The sequence below is a fragment of the Argopecten irradians genome, chromosome 13 (genome assembly GCF_041381155.1).
Source record: "Argopecten irradians isolate NY chromosome 13, Ai_NY, whole genome shotgun sequence".
Taxonomy (NCBI): domain Eukaryota; kingdom Metazoa; phylum Mollusca; class Bivalvia; order Pectinida; family Pectinidae; genus Argopecten; species Argopecten irradians.
In genome coordinates, this window is record NC_091146.1 from 11,355,467 (window position 1) to 11,369,199 (window position 13,733).

Sequence of the window (13,733 nt, forward strand, 5' to 3'; positions counted from 1 at the left end):
TTTATTCGGAATTGGAGTTTGTACAATTCCCCCTCCGTGTTTGGCACGCGTATGTGTATGCGCGTGCGCGCTTTCGTTCCGAGTCTGTGTTTGCAGTCTGACGCCTGGTTTGCAGTTTGACAGATATCGTCAGGTGGGTTTTCTGGCATTTATAAACAATAATATTGATAAATGTTTAGAAAATATTTAAAAAAAATTAGTTCTGAAGATTTTCAAAGGCTGAAAGATACAGTTTAGGCCTAGTTTTTTTAATGAAATCATATTACAGTGCAAGTCGGTAAATAATTATTGCCTGTAGAAAATCAAGGTAAGCTTATACTGTAGACCTAAGCTTAGTCATAGTCAACCGATAAGTTTCTAAAACACATCTAGATTAGATTAAAAAAGATAAATCCGATAAAATTACTTTTTTTTTTCATTTTATACAAATAAGACTACAGTAAGTTAAATAAGGGAAAGAGTCTTCTTTAATTATTTTAGGTCGTCTGCACTTTCGTTTGCTCTGCTTTCTCTTCCCTGGTAGGCGAACCTATTTTTAGAACTGCTCGAACGCATCATTTCCCGTCACAGGATCCCGAAATTTATAACCATGTTAATTATATTATGATGGGCAGTTAGACACGACATAATGATCAAATGTGTTTCGTCTTGCTACCCATCTAACCTACGTGTACAAAGTAGGTCACCGAACAGTTCTCGCCATCGCATCTGTAAGCCTACTGTAGAGTACGAATACCAAGTAAATTTATGTCAAAATATCAAGTGTGTGCATGTGATATCTAAAAATCCAGTTTGCTCACATCATATTTATGGCGAGAATACATATGTAGGTAGCATGGTTGCTATGGCTTGAAAACCTAGATTAACTGTACAAAGGTAACGTTATAACGTTACATTATACATGAAGGCTAGTACACTGAATATGTATATATACTGTTTAGATGTATTAATATGTCTCATTTATATAATATCTTTGACACAACACGAAGAACATAATTTAAAACAAACACTAGTAGTGACCGAAAATAATTTACTTACACGAAAACCACAGGAGTTCGACGTTCTGTTAATAATATATAGTATAAAGGTATAAAAGAAATATCCCTATAATAGTGTGCATGGGTATTTTTTTTATATATTTACAGTATACTATACATTATTGACAGAACGTCAAACTTCTGTGAATGTACACACAGCGTTTGTTTAGCCTGCCATCTTGGATGAGTCATAGTGTTAAAATAGACAGAACCGGAAATGGATATAAAAATCCGGATTTTGTGCATAATTTATTATACAAATTTGGAATTTGTTTTTAATGTATTGCAATATGATATGAAAAATATTTCAAGAAGAAACATAATAAAAAAAAATTAATGAATATAAATAATATTAAATTGATTGAAAAAATGTGCTCTAAAATAGGGTTAATTGCAATAATTATAAAAATTTAATGCTAAAAATTGCATAGAGGTGGAAAGCAAATTTCATATTTTACTTCCTTGTTTTGTTGTTGTATAGTCCAAATGTCAAACTTTTGAAAATAGAAAGCTATACAGAATTTTATTGATAAAGGCCAAAAAAGTTATTCATGTTTCAGGTTGTTACATGACAAAAAATAGGGTATCTAGGTCAGTTGGGAATTAAAAAAAAAAATTACTAAGCAATTTGTCTTTCAGGCTTTAGACTTGTTAGAAGTCTTTTATTTCTCATTGTTGTAATTTAACTTATAAACTTAAAGCAAGTGTAAAATTCTATGCTGAAAACTTCACACACTACATTTTTGTTTTGAAAAAGTGTGATAAACTAGCTAGGGTCGGAGGTAAAAGCTAGGGTAGGTAGGGTTACCTAAAACTTAATTTTTTTGGCCCAAGGATATATTTTCGAACTGATGAATTAATTTAGATATTAATTGCATGCTTTTTATATTTCAGCTACAGCATAAATCAGTAATATGTCAGAGGTGGACCTTTTTCAGGTACTTTTTTATTGAAACAAAAATTATCTTTTATGACAAAATTATTGGTTACATGAGGTTAATTTTCATAATTTTCTAGACAATTATATTTGACTGTCTGGCCCTGCATGATTTGACTTTTTTCTCAAATATGAGGAATTGTTGTAACTTGAACATGCGAAAGGTTATATTTCCCAAGGCTGAAAAGTCAATAATTGTTTTCCTATATAAAATGAGGCCTATAATACAAGATTTGCTATTTGAAACAAATTTGAATTACTATATTTTTTTTTTTTTTTTTAAATTCTGGAATGACCCAAACATAAAAAAATATAATTGACTACATTATATTCCAATCTTTGAATTGGAATTATCCTAATGTGGAATAATGAATCGAGTCAAATGAATTAGTTGAATATTTTTGAAATTATTTTAAGCAAAACTTATTAGCATAATTATTTCTGTCTTTTAGATAGGTATCCATTGTGATGTCATTATTATATGGGTGCAATTCATGTCATTTTTCAAAAAGTATGACGTTACGCTCTCAAACATATGACATCACAATCAATACCTACCAATTGAATTTCTTGCTTCATTTTTGATACCTATAAGGATCTAATAGCTATTCTTTAATTCAGCATTACATTGTCATTCCTGTTATTATATGAATTAATTATACAACATAAATAGCTATAGTAGGGCTTGTCATTAATCTCCTTATAATTTTACAGGATAGTGAGAGTAATTCACAAGAGATTGGAGAGAGAGAGGAAGAAGACAATGCAAGTTTCCTTGATACGACAAATATAGATTTGCCAGCAATAAGTAAGTCAAATAAATTTTTAGGTCACTTGATCGAGACATAGTCTTTGTGATTTCATATGATTATTTTTTTAATGTGAATGATGTTGGATCTACTTATGACATCTCAGTATTAAGAGGCTCCCCTAGCAGGGATTTTGATCAGTTTAATACATTACATGTTGGATTATAATGATACAGGAGATGGAAATATAAACATTAAATTGCATTTTTTGGGAATTATGGTCCTAAAATATAATCATAACATGCTAACGTACGTTATTCAATTTGTCTGCAACCCTAGGAGTAGCCTGAGATACTCTGGCCCTGACACCAGACTTAGACATTATGACTTACCATGGTCTTTCACCAAATGAATAATTTATCTATATATATATATATCCAATCAATCTATCAAGATTTGTGGCAATTTGCATATGAGAAAATGGTGAAGATGAGGAGGGAGATTTAAAGTTGCGGAAAAGAAACAACTGCATTGACATAATAGTACATGCATACATGATAAAATATATTGCTATGGGTAGATAAATTATCCATTTGTTGAAAAGACCACAGTAAGTGACGCTTCTCTGTGGTAATATTTTGTAATCGGTCTGAATAGGAGATGACTTGGCCCATACCAAATGGTGTCAGCCAATTCAATGTTTTCGTATAGCAGTATGCTCTGGCCCTACACCAGACATGCATCTATATATTTGTCATAATGTCTCTAAGTCTGGTATTATGACTATAAGTATGGTGTCAGGGCCAGAGTATCTCAGGCTACTCTGGGAGAATTAAAGGACCATAAATCCCCCAAGAAGGCAGTTTAATGCTATAAACATATTATTTACTTAAACATAGACAAATTTATGAATATTTATATTACACCTGGATTAACTTCATGCCAACTATATATAGCACATTTGGTTTAAATGTGAATTATTTCTTATGTTCTATTGTTCAATAAAACAGTGAGAGAGCTCAAGGATATAAAAGCCAAGCAGGAGGAAATCCTAAAGGCATTGACAGAAATGAAGTCGACAAGTCGTGTGACGTTCCATGTTGAATCTTCATCGGTCAAAGTAAGGAACTTTTTCCACAAAATATATTTTTAATTTTTCTAAATTTTGTAGTTCTTTGTAGTACAGCTTTCTAGTATTATCATTAAAAACTGTAAATATAAGGAATAGATTTTTATTTTGTTGAGGTTATGAGGGTATAATGATATTAAAAGGAGCACATGTAAATTATGTAACCCCGGCGAACAAATTAAATCTACCAAATAGTCTTTGCCAAAATCACATTAGCAGTATCAACCGCTAATCAATTATGATTTTGACTAGAATCTTGATGATCTTCTTTCCCAGGCTAATAAACAGAAGGTATCCTTGAAAAGAATCTACCTTTTTGTTAAACTAATGAATACTTATTTACACCATTTTTATTTTTGATGTTGGATACATGTATTAAATTGCATAATGCACTGATATTGTGATAATACGTTAAATGATTACTTTGCTTGGGATTTTAGAAACCATTGATAGCTGTCCTCAAAGGGATGTTTTACACCAGTCCATGGCTTGATGAAGACAACAGCCAGATTCTTACAGTAAGAAAATTCTAACAGATTGTAATTTTATTGTTTGAAAACTTGTGAGAATCTGCTGGATGGGTTTGCAAACAATTTTTTTTTTCATACCCCTATGAAATTAAAAAACAGTGACATCAATGCTTAAGTGAAAGTGAAATTGGTGGTAAACTTCTTATAGAGTTCACATCATGATATTGCTGCAGTACCTTGAAATAAAACAAAACATCCACTGAAAAAACCCAGTTTTATACATAAAGGCTATAGATGCAGCTGTGCTTCATTTTTATAAACACATATCATTGTATAGTGCAGAACTATTCATCTGCCTGCTGATATCCATCCTGGTCACTCATACACTATGGTTTAACATGTTATTGTTGCCTTTATGATATCCAATTCAGAGAAAATTAATACTGATAGTTAAGCAATTAATTAAAGAGATAGAAGGTACATGTAATATTAACTATAAATCCTGCAGCAATTAGTGTTTAAATTTTCAGGTCCCTGACACCAATTCTGAAGTGATCTGTTTTGATAGCCTTTCATCCAACATGTGCATCATTGAAAACAAAGTACATGTTTGACTTCTAAATAAGCAAGAGACCCAGCACCATGCATATATTAGGCTAGTTGCAAACTATATGTAATCTGCAATGACCTTGTCAAAAAGTTTAAATGTGTTAAATATTGAAGAAAATCTAATGAACAAATATGTGTTTTACAGTAAATAAATTCATGTTATATATCTTTTTTTTTGTCAGGTTGAGATTAAGAAAATTTTCAAGAATGTACATGAGCCTGCAGAACCTTCGGCAGTGGTGAAGTGTGTTAGTTTTGCACACTACCACTTCACCAATTGGAGAAACCAAGTGCGACACAAAGTAAGTAATGTATGCAAACATAATTTGATTAATGATTATGTTACCTCTTGCTTGTTTAAACATCTCTGACAGAAAGTATTAAGTAATGTATGAAAAAATTATTTTGATTAATAAATATTTACTTTTACTTGTCACTTCTACTATATAAACTAACCAAGGCCTACTATATAAACTAACCAAGGCAAAGTGAAGTATATGAGGGTATAACAGACACCCAAAACATGACCATTATGACGTCAGGAATGTTGACGTGGTGACGTCAACTGATCACTGTCAAAATGGCTGTTCCATCTCGTGGATTAAATCGTCGTTGATGAAGGATTTTCCTGGTCTAGATTAAACAATGTTAATGCAGAGACCCCAAAATGAGTTGATAATGTAAATATAAGCAATAACTATCTTCCTATGGCATCTATGCCAGAACTTTGCAGACAATCATCTCGTAATGCGCTAGCGCCCATTATGAACATAGACCATAGATGCCATAGGAAGATAGTTTAATGCTTAATTACGATGTTCCCTCTGGCTTGTTATATTTGCTATCAATTAAATTAGATGAGTCCCCTCTTAGTTATACGACCAACTATTGGATAGCAATAACTGCATTGAAACCAAATACAAATAAATCTACATGCAGTTAATGGGTGGTATGTGTATGAATGAGAGGGATTGGGATTGTGTGGGTAGGAGGGTGTGTATGTGTGGGGTGGGGGGATTGATAATGGAATATTTACTGCATATAGTTTATAATGTATGTATAAAATTTTATAGGTATCAGCTGATATGGTGACATATTTTGCATTAATGACGATAAATACTTTTATTATATGGCTGTGTGTTTTGCTCGCTCCTGATTGGCTGAAACTACACTTTCCCGTCACAATACAACACGATATCCACCAGAAAATTCCGAACTATGCATTGTGACGTCATCCCAGGTTGATATAAGATTCCGAAACCCCCAGGTCGTACCCAAATATAGAAATCTTGCATTGTGACGATATGTTAAATGTTTAATGAAAACAGGTCGATATTTGTATATTAACATATTTTATTTTCAATTTGTAGCTAGTTACCAATGGCAAAAAAGTTGAGGTTATGCCACTAAGTCAACTACAAACGTACCTGTTTGGCATGTTTGGGTCTTATGGAGGGGATGTTATCCTCAACATGCGGACAACTGTGGCCTTGGTAAGACATATTATTTAAACATTTGGGCTAGATCCTTACATTATCAACAGTCGCTACTGGAAAGTAGAAGTAATGAGATTCTGCTTGAAGTTTCTTGGCACTGATCCTGAGATGGTCTCTGACCAATTCTTGTTCTTTTTCCTCCAAGATAGCTGACATTGTCTGACTGTTTTGAAAAAACCATTTTTGCCATTTTAATTTTTACCTTTTGAATTTAGTTAAGTTAAACTTGTCATGATTTTTCCTTAAATGTTGTAAACTTTAAGTGTTGTGAATTTCTGTATGATTTGAAACTTAAAATTACCGATATTCAATATGTTGGTTTCAAGATTTCATTACGACATGCACATGGGTAAAGTACAATTTACCATCGATTAGTCCCACCTTTCAGGGATTGTGACCTCAGTTCGGCAGGAAATGTTTTCAGTTCAAAAAGTACATAAAATATATAATTCCATAATAACACTATCATTTCCATTCCTTTGGTGCAATATTTCTAAAATATTTTATTTTCTGAAATATATTTTTAACATATATACATTTCATTCAAATTGTTTAATTGAAAAATTAAAAATACAGATACAATAAAGGCCAAATCTGATGCACATTAACAATATACTTGCAGAAATCAGTGTTTCGGTGTAGGTATTCTTGCTTCATCAGCACTGTTGCAAATAACCCATGTGTGTAGCCATGCAATCAGAATCCAGTTTCTTGTCGCATGATGTACTAATCGATGGTGGATTGTACTTTATCCACGGTTTTTATGATCTTGAAAATACCGTATTGCTTCCATTTCTTTAAATCACATGAAAAAATTATAAGTTATGAGAGTTGCATCAAGTTGAATTTGCCCTCAATATAGTATGCATTTTATGTTATTTTTTTTCCACTATGTTAATGAAGTTTGACAAGCAATTTCCCTTGATCTTTTGCAGAGAGCATTTGTTGATTCTCGCAAATTGTTTGGGACAAACTCCACTGTAGGAATTGATTTTTGGGAGAGTTTCCGGAACACCACAAAGGGTTTGACAGAGGAGAGGTGGAAGCGGTTGAAAGAAAGACAGGAGAGAAAGATTGAAGACATTAGGAAGGAAGATTAAATTTTATTTAGTAAGATGGTCTAGTATGAGATAAGAGTATGAGCCAGTATGTTTTTTGTATGGATGGAATAGTGAGATTGTTTATGAAAGTGTAAGTGATTGATGAATAAGAGGTTGATGTTTTAAATCAGATGATTATGATAATAAATGATAATTATGTTCAGTTGTTGATGAATGATGATGCTGCTGCTGAATGATGGTGTTGTTTATGAATGATGATGATGTTGATAAAGTTGATGAATGATGATGATGTTGATAAAGTTGATGAATGATGATGATGTTGATGAAAGATGATGTTTAATTATAATGATGTTGAATAATGATGATGATGACATAATAATGATGTTCATGAATGACAATGCTGATTTATGATGAATGATGATAATGATGAATGTTGTTAATGATGATGATATTGATGGAATGATGATGTTGATGATGAATGATGATGATGATGTTGATAAATGATGATGTTGTTGATGAATGTTGATGTTGATGAATGATGTTGATGAATGATGTTGATGATGATGATGTTGTTGATGAATGATGATATTGTTGATGAATGATGAAATGATGATGTTGTTGATGAATGATGATGATGATGTTGATGAATGATGATGATGTTGAAATGATGATGATGTTGATGAATGAAAATTATGTTATAAATTACAGATATGACTGATGATGATGATGATGATGATTGATGGTGGTGATGATGTGATTATGATGTTGACAATGATATTGAGTGAGTAAGAATGAAAGAGTTTTTTTGTAAACTATTGCCAGTTAAAAGGAAATAACAAATAAACAAATCAAAAATAGAAGCCTGAAGTCTTAAAGTTTTATTTTTGTTGAATACGTGTTTTTGATGGTTATCATCATAATAATTTGTACAAGATTTGGCAATAGCATATGTTACATATAGTTTGTTTCATTCATCATTTTGTAGTATTTATAAAGATTAGAGTGTTAAGAGTATGAAGGAAATTCACATTAATACATTTATTTGTTAAAAAAACAACTTTTGACTGATAATATTTTTCAGCATGACTGTTTAGTAATCATGGAATCTAAATACTACAAAATGACCTATAAGACATGAACATATGTTGAAATATATAATGCAATGCATTGCCAAAAATGCATTTCTACTTGATCACTTGCAATTGTGAAAACACATCATTATATGAATTCTGTGGTCTAATAGCTGCCACATTTTGGATGTCACTTCATTTGCTTCGGTCACTTTATACAATACATGTGAAAAACATGCGTGGCACTTTTCGGCTGATTTACATATGATATACTTTACATGCGTGCTACGCATGTGATACGCATGATTTACATATGTGGCTACACATGATTTACGCATGTTGAAATTTACGCATGAGAATCATGCGTTTCTCGCATGATTCTCATATGTGGCTACACATGATTTACGCATGTGGAATTCTACGCATGAGAATCATGCGAGAAACGCATGATTCTCATATGAATTTTACGCATGATATACAGGTGTGCTCTTTACAGCTCAAATACGCATGAAATTTTCGCATGTAAATCATGCGTTTTTCACATGTATTTCATGCGTGGCACTTTTGCCTGTGTATTTATAATGCCGCTGAATCGTATCATAATGTGCTTACAAGTTCATGCTGTTTCATTCGGCAAAAGGAGATTAAACGCGTTAACGATCTGTTTTATTTTGTATCAAGTATATATGTGATCGTTGATGTATATATACTTTATGCTTTTTATCTACTGTGATTGCCGGTGATTGTTTATAAACAATATAAAAAGGCAAAAAAAAAACCAGCTGTGTTTGAATAAAGTTCTTCAATATCTAATGATTGCTATCTTTCAGTTTTGTCGGTCAAACGTCTCCCATGACAACGCTTCACTTTTGGCCTTCGATTGAGCGCTCGCCCCTGTGAGGAAGGCTCTGGGTTCCGCCCCCTGGCCAAGACACACCAAAGTCTATAAAGTGGTAGTTTCTGCTCCTGCTTAGCTTTCAGCATAAGGAAGTGGGATGACTTGTTCGCCCGTTGTCAGTATAATGTGACTAGAAGAGGTGTGTTGCTTGATAAAATACATGGGAGGTCGTCCTTACATGACCCCGGTTTTAATATGACAATACTTTAACCAAACAAATACAGAAACAATCTGTTAAATTATCTTATTTAGTATGTAGATCACCAGCCTGTTATATACCATTATTGGATCCTTAATACAAGATTAAGATGTCTTTCGGAAAAACAAATCTTTTGGATTTACAGTTGGCCTTGATATCACATACGTGAAATCCATCTTCAAATCTAGATTAGTTTCTGACATTCCTATACATGAGTGTACAGAGACATACTGACTAATGTACTTGTCCCTGACCAAAAACAGAATGTCTACATTTATAACATGGTGCCATTGTGCTTACAGATTCAGTTGGTGGTTGGAGTAGTTTAGCAGGGTGATAACAAATATGACTGGGCCGTGTCCTTGACCTTCCTATCAATGATTCGCAATCGATCAGGGAAAATAATAAGCATTGTCGGATACACTCATGGTGCATTTCATTCAACCCAGACGTTCCAATAAATAACAGTAAAACAGCTTAAGTGGATGCTATAGGAGCGTGAGTGACCTATCGTATCTTTGGTTTTATATATATAAGTCAACAAATTATACCATTATGTACGCTGGTCTACCCAGAAACTAATGACATATATGTGGAATTACTAAAGATTTTTTTCAGAATGCAATTAATTAATTTTCATATTTTAAACTTGAAGTAAAATTAGAAGGAAGGTCAGACTTTTCAGTGGTGGGTATGGTGTTAAGTAAGTAACTTTTGTAACTGAAGAAAAAAAAAACTAAATCATCTGCTCCTGTTTTTGATAGTGAAAAAAATACCATTTGTCAGCGGTGGAGCATCTTTAATATGATACAGTTGGTATCAATCATAACAATATATATATATCTGTATTGTGAAAATTTAGTAAAATGCACAAATAAATATTGTCTTGTTGATGTTTATTAGTCTTTTGTTATGTTTATTAATTATGGAATGTTTTGCAAAATGTCGTGACTGTTGATATAGTTTTGGTAATGGAATGGAACGAATCCTCGGTGTGGTGAGATGGCCAGGGTGAACTGATTGATATGTTTTTGGAGGAGAGCGATGTGTTGGTTGATAATCAGATATTTGTAGCGGAGTTGAGCTGAATCGAACATCAGAGACCAGGAAGCTCAATCGTTAAAGCATTCAGGGTGGTGTTCGAAGGTCCCGGATGCAAACCCCGGCCAGGCCACTACATTTTACATATTTCACTACTGAGTTTCCTATTCTAAATATTTACATCGGATCATGTTTTGAAAACATCTTTCTTTCATTTCTATTTTTTGAAATAATCAATCTCGTAATAGGATTACAGTTGTAAGGAAAATAATAAGTACGCATCATTGTCCCGGCCACCATCAACAAGTAACCAAGAAAAGAAATCATCGTCATAATGTTCGTTTCGTGTCTGTATCTATCATATCTACGATCTATCGGATCAGATTGTTACAGAGGAAAAATAATCAATGTCACTACAACGCTTGTTATGTTTGGATGTTTGGTCAGATTGATAAGTTGTTTATTATTGTATTAGAAAGTCTAAATATATGTCAAGTAACAATAAGTGACATATCTAGTTCAAATTGATTGATAGGTAAGCCATACGTTATGAACATACTGCATTGAGGTTAGCTGTAATCCGGTACGTCAAAACTGTTGATTTATGGCTTAAACATTGGAGTGATTGAAAAGTATATGTTGGTCTTGATAAGACCAATCGCAATACATGGCAATGTTGAAGATTCAATGATTTATCTGAAGATCTGTCCCTTGTAGTATTAAGAAGCGAGTGGAACGACTTGTTCGCCCATTGTCAGCCGTATGATGTGTGATTGTGCGGTCTGTCCCTTTATCAAGACACACCATATTCGAAAAATAGGACCCATTTCCGCGCCTGACTACCCTTAATGGTTTATTTAAAGTCCACGTGTAATGCATTTTCCGTCTTGTCTTCTGCCTTTAAAAAACATGCTACCAAATTGTTAACGTCTTATCCCTAAATCGTCCTTTCTATAAAAGATTTAAAAAAAAAAAAAACTCAGAGAAGAAGAATTACCTTAAACTTTGACAGATGAATCCATAACCAAGTGAACAATTTACTCGTGTAAATAATTCTCAAAATATACATTTGGACGCATTTTAATGCATAAAATTTTCAAACTTAATGTTTCTGAAATTTCATATTTTAAAAGTCAAAATTTCAAATTACTCTTCATTCGTGAAAATACTACATGAATATATCTTTGAAAAGTAATTGATTTGCAGAAATTCACTATTGTGAGCAAAATATTGAAATGCATTTTATTAATGAATTACTATTGATCTGTGACCCCCCTGATGTTTTGTTGAATTAATCAAAAGACGTCGTTAAAAGGCTGTCTAGTAGACTCTGTATTCAAGTAAGGTTATTAGCAACAGCAGATAATTAAAAATAGATTTCAGCACTTTTTTGTATTTGCTGCATAATGCATACTAAACTGCTGATAACTTTTTGTGAAAATACTTAGTCATTGTCACACGTTCTTTTGTGTTGTTGTCTGTAGAAGTCAATATAAGTGAATAACTAGACGATTAGTATTAACAAAATAATACAAATAGTATATAGTAACCGGTTAGCCAACTTCGACCGGTTTGACAACCCAAATATATTCATGTAGGATGAAACTCATATTATAAGTATTTTGTGGTTAAATCTCATCTTTAATGTGCTATTATATGTTTTAATTGGAAAGATGCTGGATCTTTGAAAGAAAGTAAATGAGATTGTCAAAACCAATGCGTGAAAGTCAATTTTCAATCATTTCATATTGGCGTTTTTCATCAAACCTTCTATGTCTGTCTCTAGGGTTTAGATCATGCACAGAGTATATGAATGGTTTGAAAATATTGCCATTTTACTGTTTATGACAAGTGAGTCTAATCCAACGGTAACTGCTGCATTGCTTGTACTAGTATCATTTCAATAAATAAAAATGTTCAAAATGATGTAAACTACATAAAATTAATCAACTATTTTCTTTGTGGTCATTTAGCAATAGGAATGAAGACTGCCTCCTACAGGCTCTTTTTGACGAATTTGTGCGTTGAGGCATAACAAATGACGTAAATCATATCTGTCGTAGCCCTAATGGTTTAGCCTAGATTTTGCAGCTTAGCGTTCTGAACGTTTTCGATGATTGAATCGTTGGCGGGTTATTGTATATTTTTTATACGTCCTCATGAAGCTATTTATTTGCATGTCTTTATATGTTGGAGCGCAGTTTGTTCGATATGTTCCCTTGCAATAGTAGAAATCCTTTTCTGTTCATAGCGCTATCTCAGTGAAGCATGTCACCAGAGCCACCGACCAGCACACCCCATCTGGCCACATAATACTGTTAACGAGCAAACCAGTCTCATTCTCTGTACGCTGAGCGCTATACCGGAGCAGAAATACCAACTTAATAGAGACTAAAGGACAGTACACATAAGCTCGACTAAAGGCCAAAAGGCGGTGTCAAGAGAGGTATTAGGAAGGAAAAAGAAAGCTAGGAAGACGAGAAAAGATAAGATGATCCTAAATTTAGTCTCCTTTTACGGCCTTGTAAATTATTCCAAGTATACTCAGGACGTTTAACAACAATCAACAAAACTTTACTTAAGTAATGATATTTATTAATTGAATAGTAGTATGCAATTAACTGTCTATTTAGATAAATTATATCGTATAATGTCCAAGAAAGAAACGATCCTGTAAAATAAGTGACAAATGAAAATCGCAATTCATTATCCAAATGTTTGCCATGTGGATTAAGCAATTCATATGGTTAAAGAACATTGGCTACCGCCTTTTAGAGACTATCGATCCCGTGAGATGTGTCAGGGCGCCTTCTTTGTTCCCGACCTATACTATCCGAGGTAAAATGTCCCTGTAGAACACCATATAGGTCAACCTCGCCATGTATTAAAGTAATCGTATCAGATATTCCTAAATCAAATAAGATTCTAAGAGCTCTCAAAATCCATCTAGCAGAACAGATTGTAATCGACATATCTGCCGATCTAATTTGCTTTCCTTGCACTTTTGATATTCAACAAGGAATACGTTCTAGTGTTA

At 33.0% G+C, this 13,733-nt stretch overlaps 1 protein-coding gene across 2 annotated transcripts; it reads left to right on the forward strand.

Moving 5' to 3' along the window:
• Positions 1 to 15: 15 nt before the first annotated feature.
• Positions 16 to 8,348, forward strand: LOC138306041 (uncharacterized). Of its 2 annotated transcripts, none has more exons than XM_069246382.1 (8): positions 16 to 133; positions 1,932 to 1,975; positions 2,689 to 2,782; positions 3,734 to 3,843; positions 4,293 to 4,370; positions 5,114 to 5,233; positions 6,302 to 6,424; positions 7,363 to 8,348. In XM_069246382.1, exons 2-8 carry the CDS (start codon positions 1,952 to 1,954, stop codon positions 7,525 to 7,527), a joined length of 714 nt encoding a protein of 237 aa, XP_069102483.1. In that variant the 5' UTR covers positions 16 to 133; positions 1,932 to 1,951; the 3' UTR covers positions 7,528 to 8,348. The 2 variants fall into 2 exon arrangements, with proteins under 2 accessions (XP_069102483.1, XP_069102485.1); XM_069246384.1 differs by lacking the exon at positions 16 to 133 and adding an exon at positions 831 to 876.
• Positions 8,349 to 13,733: the final 5,385 nt, after the last annotated feature.